This window comes from Suillus subalutaceus, assembly GCF_016647625.1.
Source record: "Suillus subalutaceus strain FC151 chromosome Unknown DFJ58scaffold_147, whole genome shotgun sequence".
In the NCBI taxonomy this organism is placed as follows: domain Eukaryota; kingdom Fungi; phylum Basidiomycota; class Agaricomycetes; order Boletales; family Suillaceae; genus Suillus; species Suillus subalutaceus.
The window spans coordinates 35,848-50,010 of record NW_024540396.1 but is presented as its reverse complement, the minus strand read 5'-3'; the positions used below and the strand labels follow the sequence as shown (position 1 = coordinate 50,010).

Sequence of the window (14,163 nt, the reverse complement as noted above, 5' to 3'; positions counted from 1 at the left end):
AATCGCGCACCCATGACCTGTCGCCTCGGGAATTCAAATCACACGTTGTATATACATCATTCTGAATCTCTAGCAGGAACAAAATCTCCGTCATTTGATTCTGTGCGCTGCTGTTTGTCAAACAACGTCTAAAGTATCAATATCCAGTAAAGTTGTTTGAATGTGTCAATCTGACTTCGTTATCGATGTTCCTTGCGACGAGATAAGATTGCCGTGATCCGAATGGAACCGGCTCGGCGCGGAATGACGCATCTGGGGCAAATTGACCGCGGGATGGTCTCGAAAATTAGCGTACTGGATTTCCAACCTCAACACTCTTTATTTCGTATGTTATTATATTACATGCGGGAAACCATCATGGATGCATACCGCAGGCTGCCACAATTTCGCTTAGCGAGGCGATATATAATACCCTCCTAAAACCAACTGGTCTCACTGGCAGGATCCCTATCTCTTTGAACAGAAGCAACCTTGTCTTCGTCGGTAGTACGGCTCGGAAACCATTGCTAGTCATCCTTTTGCGCCACCACTGCTAGCGCCCTTTACAAACCTTGATGTGTTTCCACGAAATGTAAGCGTCGATTCCGAAGTCATACAAAGTCACCCTTCACACTTCTAATGCATCACAGCGTCGGTGACTATTGGACAGGGTGTGGCGTAGGTTTCATCTTTGAGTGGAACCCAACCAGGCACTAACACAATAGCGATGTTGCGGCGCTCTTCACACCGCAGCACTTTCATGGAAGATATTTCACCGGAGTGACCTCCGACTGCGGCTCCTCACGGTGTAAGACGAGTGCATCTCACATGCACAAGACAGCGCGAAATTGTGGGTGCCCCTCGGTACGAGTCCTCGCACTCCCCTATCAGTAGGAATTCACGTTTTTCATAGGTGGTGACGGAAGACCGCCGGGTGCAAAACCTGTACCGAACACCTCATCCTGACTGTGTACGACCGTCACGGTAAATCTAGTAGAGTGCTGTTTTATGTTGGATATGGGCGCATGGTGTACTTAGCTGACGTCTGAATGTCATCCCACGTCGGAATACCTATATCCCAAATTCCTCTCTTGTATTTATATTTTGACTGTGATGTTGTAGCCTCACAGGTGTTGGATATCTTCGCAATCATTCATTAACAACTATGCATTAATCTTTCGGGCTCCGTAAAGGTGGACTATTCTGAGCACTTGTAGTCAGGCGAAGATTTCACGGAAGTGGTTCACAATGAAGTAAACAGTACGGAGGCGCAGTACCAGATAAAAGTGGTCATTCACCAGGACGGTCGTGAATTGAGATTAACCGGCTGTACGGCAGGACCTCAGTCAGCTGGCATTAAATATGACATCATACTGATACACACCGGAGGTCCAGCTGACTGTACTGTGACCGCAGGACTTCCTTTCATTCCTGCAGTGGAAGGCAGAGCGATATCGAGATATCGGGAGAAAAATTCGTCCAGCCAGCTAAAAAATTCATCCTTGTCTTCCTGTGACAAATTCGCCCAATCTATGTGATCCACTTGATCAGTTGATCTCGTCTGAGATGGGTAAGAGCTCTTAGCGCGTGTGGGTGGAGGAGAAATGTGGCTATAAGATGGTGGGGAAGGAGCACCGGGCCGTGAGCCGTGAGCCAGGGGAGGAGGGGGTGAAACAACAGAGCTTCTTGAGCTTCCAGAAGCATCTGGACGTGTTCGCAGCGGAGGCGGTGGAGGCCCATTACCCGACGACCCTGCTGGAGCAGGTGGAGGTGCACGTTTCCAGTTAGGATCCCAATTCGTTTTTGAAGAGGGAACACTGGAATATTTATCCCTTGTGTTCACCATCTTTGTGACGCCCGCATCTTTGGCCTTCTCTGCCTTCTGCTTGAGCTCCGCAACTATCACGCCAATAAGCACTAACACTAATCAACCTGATGAAACGTCAGGCCTCTCACAGTTTACCATGGATATTGTTGAGAGATAATGGGCTGCGAGTTGATAAAACGACGTGGTTACACACTAAGCTTGCTGATGAGGCTTAGTAATAGTGACCCTCAGGCCTGTCACGCGCTGGCATCTATGTATCCCTTTTAGACGTCTCTAAGTCGTAGAGCGAAGTAATTATGTGGGGAACGAAGTGGCCAATGCATATTCGCGTACCCGGAGAAGATTCAATAAAGAGACAGATAACTTAAATGTGGTAGTACACTAAAGTATGTTGTCTATCTGCATAAACATAAGGCTTAAAAGTGGTACTGCGGAGTTGCTGATAGAAGAAAAATTTAATCCAACTATAAGTACTGACAAACAAAAAGATGAAGATCGGTCGACTGGACGTACAATACAGTAATAGCTACACTGAAAAGAAGCTAGAGTAGAGCAGCACCTCTTCACCGTCTCACCAATACAAAGGTGGTCACCAACACCACAATGACAACCAAAAGTGCGACCATGGCATATAGACAACGTTTCGCCCATTTGAGTTCCGAAACACGCATCTCCGCAAGAAATTTCTGTCTCTCCTCTTCCGACTTGCCAGTCTCCCATTCAGGAGTGGGCCGAAGTGGAGAGAAGATTATTGCGACTCCAACTATCCAAAATATTGGAAAGACTGAAGGGAAGTCAGTTTCATATCTTGTGAGATAGGTTACAACAACAAACGTACAGAAACCATAGAGAAACAAATAGCGAGTGAGTGTTATGGGCTGGTCGTCCGCACACGGAGACGGACAAGCAGTGTATACGGGAAGTTTCTCAAACTTCCCCTCGCGCATGTAGGGCGGAGGGACATGTCGTTCGAGAGCTCTCGTTCGGTTTGGTTTGGCTCCGAAGAACTGTGAAAACATGTCATCCTGGAGCTGCATGGATGAATAGTGCGCTTTAGGAGGAGGTGCGAGTTGTTCGGTGCAGGTTGCCTGTGATGAACTGGAAGCGTTGGCACATCCTGAAACGGTGTCTGATGGCAACCTGTACAGGTGCGGTTTAACCTGCGGGTTGGAAGGACGAGAGAACGATGGAGTATTGTCCGAGAACCACATCTTGCCGAGAGAAATTGATAGGTCTGTAGGTGGGCGGATGAACGATACCTAGATTTTACCCCATTCCGAAATTCGCGAATAAATAGATTCCTGGTGGTGCGGCATTGGCAAAGCGTCCATAGGCCAAGTTTGTATTAACAAAAAGGTGTACTAACAAAAAGGTGGAAGACGAAGGTGGTCGTGATGATGAACTCACGCTGCCAAACCAAGCCGAAGTGCTGATTCGGGAAGGAATAGTAACCAAATTTGGTAAAGGGCTCACTGGCTCACACAATAAAGACAATAACGAGGACTTCCCATGAGATACCATTTGCCGGCACACAAAAGTAATCTTTCAATTAGGTGGTACAATTGGAATCATTTTTGAATCAAGACTCCAGCTTTTGACTGGATATCAGCCGAGCTTCGCCAGCAGCAACCTTATCCCACAAGTACTAATGTCGTGTACTATCATTTGGAGAATGCATCAAAGATAAGTAGACTAATTGTACATCATCAGCGGTATCCTTTGGAAAGTAGCAAGCCGGGGCAACAATCGAGAAAAGCCGCGGAAAATTCGGTGTCGGACAATATGCTACATGCGTGTTGAGAATGAGTGCATTTCAATAGATAGGTTCTGACAAATGATTGAGATGGATATAACTTTCAGAAAGCACAACTTAGAGGGTTGGATTTTCCAGTAGTCGGAAAATGCTTGAGCACCGTGACATTTCTTTCTTTTGGGAGATTTGTCCGATGAAGGGCCACCGCCAAGTTTAGTGAACCGGAGAAAAAGAGGTTTCGGTGCAATAATTAGGCATAGTTAAGATGGACCTCCAAAGATCTATACACCATAAAAAGGTTGTCAGTAGGTTTCGAACCAACTCCAAGAGAAACAGATTTTGACTCTGTTGTAGTAACAACTTGGCTAGAACCAGATAGATGGTCGTCTGAGGAAACCACCCATGAAGTCAATGTCAAAGTGTGTTCCGATAGAAAAAGACCTGTCATGCGGCAGGTTTTGAACCTGCCCAGTCGAAGAGAAACAGATTTCAATTCCGTTGCAGTAACCACTCGGCTAAGACCAGTTGAGATGAACATCCGACGAAAACATCCATGAGTGAATGTTAAAGTCTGTTCCGATAGGGAAAAAAAAACATTGATGTCGGCAGGTTTCGAACCCACACGGCCGCAATGCAAGAGACAGATTTATATTCTGTTGGGGTGAACAAGTACCTTGGCCAGCAGCAAGTTTCGAACCTGCACAGTCCAAGAGAAACAGATTTCGATTCTGCTGTGGTAACCACTTGGCTAAGACCAGTTAGATGACCCTCCGACAAGATCATCCATGAGTGAATATCAAGGTGTGTTCCGATAAGGGAAAAAAACTTTGTCGTCGGCAGGTTTCGAACCTGCACGGACGGACTCTTGGCAACAGGCAGATTTATATTCTGTCGTGCTGACCAAGTACTTTGGCCAGCGGCAAGTTTCGAAGTCCAAGAGCAACAGATTTCGATTCTGTTGTGGTAACCACTTGGCTAAGACCAGTTAGATGACCCTCCGACAAAACCATCCATGAGTGATGTGTTCCAAGGAAGAGAGAAAACTTATCGTCGGCAGGTTTCGAACCTGTTGTGGTAATCACTTTGGCCAGAACTTGATATGAACCTCCCAAGAACTGTTCAGAGTGACGAGTGGAGGACAGGGCGTATGCTGGGGCTACTTCGATGAATCGAATGGAAACTATGGCAAAAAATGGCGTTGCGCTGAGTCAAGAGTTGTACGAGGAACGAGCTGTGAACGTGTCCGAAACTTTGTTCAGAGACTTGAATAACCTGCCGTAACCGACCTCAAGGCCGCGCGCGCATACTGACGGTTACTTATAAGGGCATACGCCTGCTCCTCGCCACTGTCAGTATTCCATATGAGGTTGCGTGTATGGATGATGAATGCGACAAACCGGCAGCCGATGTTTTGAAGGGCTTAGCGACAGATGGGTTGGGCGGTATCCCGCAATGCATATAGCCTTCAACTAACCAGAGACGCAGAAGAGGAGCGGGAACGTGCCAAACAACGATGCGAGGAGGCAAAGGGTTCCAACAACTCATAAGATGACTCCGAAGACGATGCACATTATCGCTCTGGGGATGACGACTTTAATGATGAGTGGGAGGGTGAGGATGAGGAGATCGGGGACGATGGTCTATGAGATTAGGGAAGACCTGTGATACTGGAATTCACAGAGACCAATTCGAAGCGTACCAATAAGGAATTGATATCCGACATGTTACATCCTTAGCTGTCAAAAGTAAAGTACACACTCAATCTGGCTACATTGATGATGCACTGTGCCTCGGCCAGACAGATGAAGCGGATGAATCCAGCCGCGATCATACATATGATGACCATGGTAAATAGCTTACATTTAATGTACCATATACAACTGCCCAATATATGCGACTCACCTTGATTCGGTTATTGACCATAAGGATCAGACTGGACTTCTGGACGCACTTGCACTCGCAGGAAAGTAGATCGTTAAACCTACGGGACACTTGTACTGGGCAGGAGAAAGACTGTGCAGGGAAGTTGGCAGTGTGGCTGCGTCAGCATGAACGCACGCTTGATCTGACCTCTCGGAAGTATAATGTTGGCGGGCCGCCACTGCGCCAACTATGATCCAACTATAATCACGACCCGGTCCAACACGAACTTTCAAATATCAATTTGATCCTATTGCTGTGGCCAATATAAAAGGACACGACTGACCATTGACGCTGAACGCATTCGCTGATGGCGAACACCAAGGTCATAATAGTGGGTGCTGGAATTGCTGGTCCTGTGCTTGCAGTTTTCTTGAAGACGAGAGGCTACGACCCCGTCATATACGAGAGACTTCCCGGTCCATCAGAAGGTGGACACGTTTTCACGTAAACAACCACGCTCCTCCTCTTCCTCGTCAGTCCAGTACTAAATGCTAGACACAGGCTGCAGCCCAACGGCATCCGTGTCCTATCACTCATTCCAGAGCTCGTGGAACATATACCTGGCCATCCTCTAGATAGGCTGATTCACTGTTCCTGCCTGGATAGAGTGGAGGATATTCTCGTTGAGACCGATATCTCGCCAGCTATGATGCGAGAACGATTTGGCTTCCCCTTTGTTGGAATCCGGCGCACAGAGTTTCAACAACTTTTGATCGACACGGCCAGGAAGCATGGCGTCGAGATCAAGTGGAGCCACCAAGCTATTGAATTCGAGCAAAGCGAGGATGCAGTAGAAGTCACGTTTGCGAATGGTACCAAGGACACGGCGAGCTTTGTCGTAGGCTGTGATGGGTTGCACAGCAATACCCGGATTGCGCTCTTCGGGGAAGAGAAGGCGGACTTCACGGGAATGGTGCGGGTGAGCCCGTTTCAGTGACGGTCCTGGTATGGAGGCTGATATTTGAGTGATTTACAGGTCGGTGGGGTGTCTCCTACGCCGCCTGTCCTTCAGGGGAGACTTGCACTGGTAAACAACTACGGGGATGGTCGTCATATGATTGCGTATCCTGTTACGGAAGACAAGTATTCATGGGCGTAAGTGCACCTCAATTACCTGTTCAAAGTTTGATTATCCTGGCAATCAGCATCACAACTCGGGGAGCTGAGGCCAAGGAGGATTGGAGAACACAGAACGAAGAGCAACAGAATGAAATCCGAAACGGACCATTCTCCACTTGGGGGTTTGGGGCTGGAGATTTGGTAAAGACCGGCCAGAAGATCGTGAGGGTAAGTTTCCCTCGTGATATGCTTGCGAGTATTTGAAATGCACGCCTTCCAGTATGGTCTCTACGATCGGTCTGAGCTTGAGTCATGGTTTAAGGGAAGAATTGTTCTTTTGGGTGATGCAGCTCACCCAAGCAGTCCGGTACGTAATGTCGCCATCGACTTTCACGACGCTATAATCGTATTTAGCATCTGGGACAAGGTGCCAACCAAGCCTTCGAAGACATCTACCATTTTATGCGGCTCCTGGGGAAGCATAACCCATCTGCCGACCAGCTGTCGACAGAATTATTGTTGCGAGTTTTCACTGATTACCAGGATCTTCGGCTACTGCGTACGTCAGAGCTCGTAAGGGGAGCTAGACAGCGAGGGGAATTTCGGGTGGTCGCAGGCGTCGACGCATGTAGGGCTAGAGATGAAGCAATCCGGACGGGATTTGACAATGATGCAGCGAGGAAGGTACGCGATGAGTTGTGGTCCGGACCATTTACCGAGAGCGAAATGTAGTTATTCTACGCGAATGATGTCTCTAGATCTTGTCACAGCCTGGAACACGACCGTCAGATTCGGAATCATCACAATATCGAAATAAATATCAATCGAAACTGGTGGTTCTAATTGAACCTACCTGGGGCTATAAGGAGTACCAGCTTCAAGGTGGTTATTCATCAATAGCTCGCTGCAAAGTTATTCTTGGAATACCCTCCTCTCTTCCGACGCCACCAGTGACTACTAGTGGTATTGCCACAGGTTCTTTCATCCATCATGCAGCATTCCAGAAACAGCCTCTCTTGCATCCCGCTTAGCGAGCTCGCGTCCACAGTCGTTGACCGTATTCCTCCCCTTCTCGAGCAACTCCAGAATCTGGAGGCGGAGGAAGCTTTCCTAGACACCAAGATCCTGTTACTACAAAAGTTGCATCGGAGATCTATGAGCATCTCTATGGACGCGACAAAAACGCAGCCTAGCACGAGTGTCACGGTCGCCGAAAATACGCTGGAAAAGAGACACCTAATGTCCGAGGGTATGTGTCATCTCGAACGTATCTTTGTTCAGACTGAACGACAAATAGGGACCCCGAAAAAGGATGTCACGACAGGAACAGCCGGGACGGATTCTTCACCCATCACGTCTCTCCACAACAGGCAGAGGGAGATAAGCTGGACACTCGAAGATAATTCTGACGCGGTCTCGAAAGAGAGGAAGATATGACAAGCATGTATAACGGACGATTGTAGCTCTTACTGTGGTAGTTCAAGCCCAAGCTCAAGTTCCAGTCGCGAGCGATATAAGTCACGATCACGTGAAATCTGAACATGTAGCGCGTCCGAACAGAGTCTATTTGGCACGCAGGCCCTTCGGTTCCTCCCTGACGTCAATCCGAATCACTCAACTACTGAGTAACCAGGTTCTGCGAGGCTCTTGTATTTCGCTCTCCAATATGCCTGCAAACAGTGCCGATAGCACTGATCCCTCAGCAGCTAAAACCGATCTACAAGGATTGAACTGGCGGAACATCACTTTGGTCATTTGTTTCACCCAGCCCGCGCAACACAGCGAGAATGGACCAACTATTTCATCAATCGCCTCCAAACCAATCAAAAGTACCGTACAGTCTCATCATACTCTGATGAAGATGAGTACGGGTACGGTGTCGAACCCGATGATGTATGGCTTGTCAACTCCATCAAAACTTGTATTGCTCAGATCGAAGAGGAGATGGACTTGGAGGCGGGTACCCTTCAGAAATGTATCACCATTTTCAAGTTGTACGACAAGTTACAACACAGAACTTGAGGAAGTGAACGTGTGTACAGCTCGCTGATACTGTACGTTATGGCTGATACCATTGAATCAATGGTGATCGATAGCCACGATCTACTAAGAGCAATGTCCCGATACACTCACCTACTACGCCAATGTACATTGACGTACATTTCAAATACTACTGCCGCGCGCGTATGTCAGAGACCGAGTGGTTCTACTCACTCGGGTACAAGATCCAACGCCGCCCACCTGCGACAGCGGGCGATCCAGATGCCATCGATGAAGAGCTTGGCCAGGGTGGTCCCCAAGATGTGCACGTGCACAATGGGTGGCAGTCCATATGCTGGGGTTACTTTGACGACTCAAATGGAAACTATGGCGAAAACTGACGCCGCGTTGAGTGCGGAAAAGTGGAGTTGTACAAGGAAGGAGTTATGGACGTGTATGAAACGTTATTTGGAGAATTGGAGAGACCTGCTACGACTGATGCAGAGGCCATGCTTGCATACCGACGATCGCTCGTAAAGGGCAAACGCTTGCTCCTCGCTGCTGTCGGGCTTTCATACGAGGTCGCATGCACTGACCATGAAATTGATGTGGAACCACGTGACTTGATGCTTGAAGGGCTGAGCGACAGACTCAGATGGGTCGGGCGGGGGATACGCAATGCATGTGGCCTCCGGCTCACCAGAGATGCAGAAGGATTATGAGTCCAGCGATCATGGGGAAGGGAAGGATGAGGAAATGGATGATGATGGTTTTTAGTCGTAAGAAATCCCATGCATGTATGATGTGATAACACGGTAGCTTAAGGCTAAGTTTGTAACGTCTATTCTTAGAATGTTATTTTCTCCTTTCTCTTCTACGTCGGACAAATGTCGCCGTACCTCAATGCGACATCCATGAAACAGCAAGATTCTCTTGCATCCAGCTTAGCGAGCTCGGCGCAGATTACATCCCCCGAGTAACTCAGCGACTACAAAATATGGAGAAGGAAGTTTTCGTTACTAAAAACAGTCGCCGCATCGACGATCCGCGAGTGGACAGTGGACACCGTAAGAGCGCAGCCTGGCAACAGTGTCACCGAAAGCATTGAAAAGGAAACACAATACTATCATAGACGGTACTTATGCGTTGAGTATCTCAATCAAATCTTCTGCTGAACAACGAATGGCCTGACTCCGAGAAGGAATGTTTCCGGGATTGATTCACCTGTGCAGTTGCATCTTTCAACATTCAACAGCGACCAGGACTACCTTGTAGTTTCGAAGCCATAAAACTGCCTAGGTAGCAGTCAGATCTTAAAACCAGTCACGATCACGTGAAGACTGGTATGCTTAAATTTGCGCGGTAGCGTCTTGGCGCACCCTTCCTCGGTTTCTTCTCTTTCGACGATCAACCCGAATTTCTTAACTAGCCAAGCTCTGCGAGGCTTGATCATATCTCACTCTCCAATATGACTGAAAACAGTGCCGACAGCACCAATCCTTCAGCAGCTAAAATCGATCTGCAAGGACTTGAACTAGCGGAACATCATTTTGGTCCCTTGCTTCAGCCAACCCGTGCAACACAGAACGCATGGTCCAATTATTCCATCAATCGCCTCCAAATCAATCAAAAATACTGCACACTTGTCTCAGTCCCAGGCAAGGGTTCTGAGGATGGCTCTAAGGAGGATGAGTACGACGAGTGCTCTTGGCTTTTCGACAACGCCAAAACTTGCATTTCTCAGATTGAGAAAGAGATGGATTTGGAGCATGGCACCCTCCAGAAATGTATCACTGTTGTAGACAACGAAATGTTACTCGACGGCGGCGAGGGCACGGATGTGCGTAACGCTTACTGACACTGTATTCCATGACTGATATCAAGTGATCGATAGCCACGTTCCGCCGATCTGACAGTCAGGATCTACTCACCCACTGCGCCAATGTACATTGACGTGCATTTTCAATACTACCTCCGTTCGCGTTTTTCATCAGTCCAGTGGTTCTACTCGCTCGGGTTCAAGATACACCGTCGCCCGTCTGCGACGGCGGGCGATGTATCTGTCATAAAAAAAGATCTCAGGAAGGCCCATCCGCCAGATGTGCACACGCGCAATGGGTGGCAGAATTTGTGCTGGGGTTACTATGATGACTCCTATGGACACAAAAATTGGCGCCCCGTTGAACGCGGAAAAGTGGAGTTGTACGAGGAGAATGTTCTGGACGTTCACGAAGCGTTGTTTGGAGAGTTGGAGAAACCTGCTGACACCGACCCCGAGGCCATGCTCGCATACCGACGCTCACTCGTCAGGGGCATACGCCTGCTTCTCGCCGCTGTCGGTATTTCATATGATGTTGCGTGCACTGATGATGAGGAGGACGAACCGCCGCATAATCTGACACTTGAAGGGTTGCACGACAGATGGGTAGGGCGGAGGATACGCAATGCATGCGGCATCCGACTTGCCAAAGACGCAGAAGAAGAGAAGGAAGGTGCCTATTTGCGACGAGATCAAGCAAGGGGTGACGATGACGATGACGACGACGACGACTTCGAAGATGACGAAGATGGAGATGACAATTCTGACTACGACTTCTGAGGATCGCGAACCCAACGAGTATGAGGATGAGGAGATCGAGGATGATGATTTCTGTCATAGGAAAACCTACAGGCAGTGCTGGAAAGCAGTCGTGTTCCAAAGAATAACGAGTGCACTAGTAGTTGATACCTAATGCGTTTACATATATAGCAGCTATCATATATAAATCTTGCTTGATGCCTTCTCCCATCCTGTACGACGAACAAATGAGAATACATAATTAGTTACTGATAGTAATACAGATAATACAGAGGAAGCCCGCATGAAATCAAACCCACGGCCACCCAAGAAAGTGAAAAAATACAACAAAAATATCAAGATACAACTAGTTGGGAGCGTACCACCAAAGGGTGGTGACACCGACGGGAAATGCGTATGAAGCCTATAATGATGATAAGGGAATTTTGTCCACGAATATTTCGAATGTTCACGCACCTGCATACCCCTAAACTCGATAGTGGCTTTCACAGACTGAGGATTCCCACTGGTGGACGCGCTGTCATCCCTGAAGAAGGATAAATATCTTGTCATGCAGTTGGAATCTCAGAATCCCTACCAGTTCAGTACGACGATGCTGTACCTGTTCAAGTCACTCGACAAGACCCTGCCTGTCTTGTAGGCGCCGACCACAAGAGCCCAGTCAAGCGAACCACCGACGCTCACGCCAATTCGCTGGCCCCATGGACCGCCGACGTCGCAAGGAAGAATGGCTTTGGACGCTTGAGCCATGGAGTAAAATTCTTGGTTTACATTCCAGGTCCCATTGCTGTTGACTTGGACTACACCACGGCATCCACCACCACAGCTGTCTGTACCTGGAAGTGATGGCTGGCCACTTCCATTGAGTGCGAGATTCCACATCAATCCAGAGGAGGAGCCGTATGAGATGCTGCCAATGAAGCTTGAAAGTGTCATGCAAGATCAGAGGATAACCAAGTTCAGGAACTGGCCACATACATATTGTCCATGTACCACTAGTAACGGGGTCAGTTCATTTCCTCTGACGCAAAATAGATTGTTAATGAATACCTTGATATCGCTCCACCAGTCACTGCCAAGGGTTCCCGAACACTCCGTGAAGTACACTTCCTAAACGACTCACTGAGGGAAAATTTGACGAAAAGCCCAAAATAAAATACCTTGTTCGGATACTGAGACGTGAACGAGGCCTGGTCACTGACGGAACCCTGATAACAATGGAAAGACACCCCATCGAAGGCACTTCCGGCTTGTTGCATCTACCAACGTCTCAGTATCGTAGACAAATCAGCCTAGGGGGATCGCGTACCAGTTGGACCGGGTAGTTGGCAGCGTCCACCCAATTGTGTTCGTAGCCAATGATCTTGACACCCGAAAAGCCATCATTGTTCAACAGCGTGCGCAGAGCCAGCCCAATCTGTGCCTCAGTTGCCACCGGCATGTCGCAAGTAGGGTATGTGGTGTCGCTGTTTTCCGGCTCATTCTAGTGGGACGGTCATACCAGGGAATAAGTTGACCGTAATGAGCGTACCTGGATACCGATTGCGTAAATGGGAACCCCTTTGTCTGAGAATGCCTGCACGCTCTTCAAGAGGTAGTTTGCCACTGCAATTATTGTCAGCCGCGCATCTATGAAGGAAGTGTACCCAGATGGCTCACTCGTGTTAATGTATCGAGTATTTAGTGAACCTCCGTGCATAGTCCCCCCGCTCTTCATCCAACCAGGCTAGGCGACAACATTGAGTGATTGATGGGTACACCAAAAAGTCTGCATACCGGCGACCAAGGCACGATGTGGAACCTGGCTATATGATTGATAGATAGAATGTCTTGAAGAACCGAGAAAACGTCAAATGGTGCAGCATCGATGTTAAAGTCGTTCAGCGAAGTGTCTCCACTGATGTCGTCATAACTGTAGGCTATAACCCTGTTCGTCACTTATTTCATCGACTGTGGAGCAGACAAACTATTTGCAGAAAAGTCTGTGGCCCCGAGTGGGACGCGGATATAGGAGAGCCCGGCCGAGTTAGCACCATCCGTAGCTGATGACAAAGAAGTTAGTACATCGCTCGTCTGAAGGCAAGCAACTCACCATTAAATAAATAATCCATGAGCTGCCAATAACTTCCAGGATTCTGTACCTGATGAACACTATCAGTGCACTACACACAGCGAGCGGAACACGCGTCATGCCTTCAAGTTGTTCAACAACTCAGCAGAAGAATCGGCTGGGACAACATCATTAACACTCGGTCCAGAGAAGCGACCGCAAAGCTTACTCAACGATGCTCCGAAACCATACACGGTTTGATATACTGAGGAATCATCGATAACGATATCCGCGCTCCCGATAGCGCCAGGAGTAACGAAGTTAATGGGGTCCGGCGTGGGCTGGAAATAAGTGAATAGCATGTTCTTATCCCATGTGGTTTGCCACTGCACACAGATGTGAATCCACTACACAACAGCACAAGAATATGTCAACTCACGATATCCCCAATCTGCTGCGACGCAACTGCCTGCAGCAGCGCCAGGGAACCAAAGATTTGGAGGGACCTCAGCATCGTGACCGAGCAAAAGGCCTTTCACGTTTGGCGTCTACGTCTGGACCTGCAAGGGAGGACGGATGAACTTACAGGTATAGGCTCTTATATCAAGTCAGATCGGCAGAGATTAAATAGATCCTCCTTATACTTGAAGCTGCGAGGGCAGGCTCGTTTGGCTCCTCAGGCCAGCGTGCAAAAAATGCGCAAGGAGGGCACAGAGCAACCTAAATCAATTTGATAGACATTCCAACAAATACCCACCTGCCTGCGGTATCTGGTACCGCATGTCCATAAACATAGCTTTCCATGCCAAAGGCATGCAGCAGCTAATCTTAGCAATTAACATTGCCACAGGTAGGGTCGTAAAGAAAAAACTCACCCAGAAGCAAAAAGGGTAAATTGGAATGAATGGGGATAAAAAGTGATCGAGGAAGGAAACAAATACAAATTGGAAAAAATAGATGCGGAAGGGTCAAGGACCTGCTGGGAGCGACGCAAGAGAAGTTGGCGAATGGCA

At 48.2% G+C, this 14,163-nt stretch overlaps 7 protein-coding genes across 7 annotated transcripts; 4 read left to right on the top strand and 3 right to left on the bottom strand.

Annotated features, from left to right (window-relative positions):
• Positions 1-554: 554 nt before the first annotated feature.
• Positions 555-967, top strand: DFJ58DRAFT_718564 (uncharacterized protein; the record flags this gene model as incomplete). The annotated part of the gene is made up of 4 exons (XM_041384493.1): positions 555-571; positions 630-657; positions 733-843; positions 893-967. The coding sequence occupies 4 exons, from the start codon at positions 555-557 to the stop codon at positions 965-967; spliced, it is 231 nt and encodes a 76-aa protein (XP_041238551.1).
• A 239-nt stretch (positions 968-1,206) lies between these two features.
• On the bottom strand, positions 1,207-2,034 carry DFJ58DRAFT_108052 (uncharacterized protein). Its single transcript, XM_041378652.1, has 3 exons — positions 1,936-2,034; positions 1,364-1,878; positions 1,207-1,306 (listed from the first exon to the last, which is right to left on the bottom strand). The coding sequence occupies exons 1-3, from the start codon at positions 1,943-1,945 to the stop codon at positions 1,274-1,276; spliced, it is 558 nt and encodes a 185-aa protein (XP_041238550.1). The 5' UTR covers positions 1,946-2,034; the 3' UTR covers positions 1,207-1,273.
• A 336-nt stretch (positions 2,035-2,370) lies between these two features.
• DFJ58DRAFT_667840 (uncharacterized protein) lies at positions 2,371-2,826 on the bottom strand (the record flags this gene model as incomplete). Its single annotated transcript, XM_041382649.1, has 2 exons — positions 2,371-2,591; positions 2,646-2,826. 2 exons carry the CDS (start codon positions 2,824-2,826, stop codon positions 2,371-2,373), a joined length of 402 nt encoding a protein of 133 aa, XP_041238549.1.
• A 2,940-nt stretch (positions 2,827-5,766) lies between these two features.
• DFJ58DRAFT_812553 (uncharacterized protein) lies at positions 5,767-7,345 on the top strand. The gene is made up of 6 exons (XM_041391542.1): positions 5,767-5,927; positions 5,985-6,402; positions 6,460-6,578; positions 6,629-6,770; positions 6,823-6,909; positions 6,957-7,345. The coding sequence occupies exons 1-6, from the start codon at positions 5,791-5,793 to the stop codon at positions 7,272-7,274; spliced, it is 1,221 nt and encodes a 406-aa protein (XP_041238548.1). The 5' UTR covers positions 5,767-5,790; the 3' UTR covers positions 7,275-7,345.
• A 716-nt stretch (positions 7,346-8,061) lies between these two features.
• DFJ58DRAFT_749037 (uncharacterized protein) lies at positions 8,062-9,288 on the top strand. Its single transcript, XM_041387624.1, has 5 exons — positions 8,062-8,371; positions 8,404-8,502; positions 8,558-8,574; positions 8,639-8,882; positions 8,946-9,288. The coding sequence occupies exons 1-5, from the start codon at positions 8,209-8,211 to the stop codon at positions 9,242-9,244; spliced, it is 822 nt and encodes a 273-aa protein (XP_041238547.1). The 5' UTR covers positions 8,062-8,208; the 3' UTR covers positions 9,245-9,288.
• A 702-nt stretch (positions 9,289-9,990) lies between these two features.
• Positions 9,991-11,121, top strand: DFJ58DRAFT_667846 (uncharacterized protein; the record flags this gene model as incomplete). Its single annotated transcript, XM_041382650.1, has 2 exons — positions 9,991-10,362; positions 10,417-11,121. 2 exons carry the CDS (start codon positions 9,991-9,993, stop codon positions 11,119-11,121), a joined length of 1,077 nt encoding a protein of 358 aa, XP_041238546.1.
• A 325-nt stretch (positions 11,122-11,446) lies between these two features.
• On the bottom strand, positions 11,447-13,664 carry DFJ58DRAFT_718562 (glycoside hydrolase family 30 protein; the record flags this gene model as incomplete). The annotated part of the gene is made up of 14 exons (XM_041384492.1): positions 11,447-11,503; positions 11,557-11,626; positions 11,678-12,022; positions 12,104-12,210; positions 12,261-12,359; positions 12,410-12,583; positions 12,632-12,705; positions 12,760-12,826; positions 12,877-13,019; positions 13,068-13,142; positions 13,193-13,251; positions 13,310-13,328; positions 13,380-13,536; positions 13,590-13,664. 14 exons carry the CDS (start codon positions 13,662-13,664, stop codon positions 11,447-11,449), a joined length of 1,521 nt encoding a protein of 506 aa, XP_041238545.1.
• Positions 13,665-14,163: the final 499 nt, after the last annotated feature.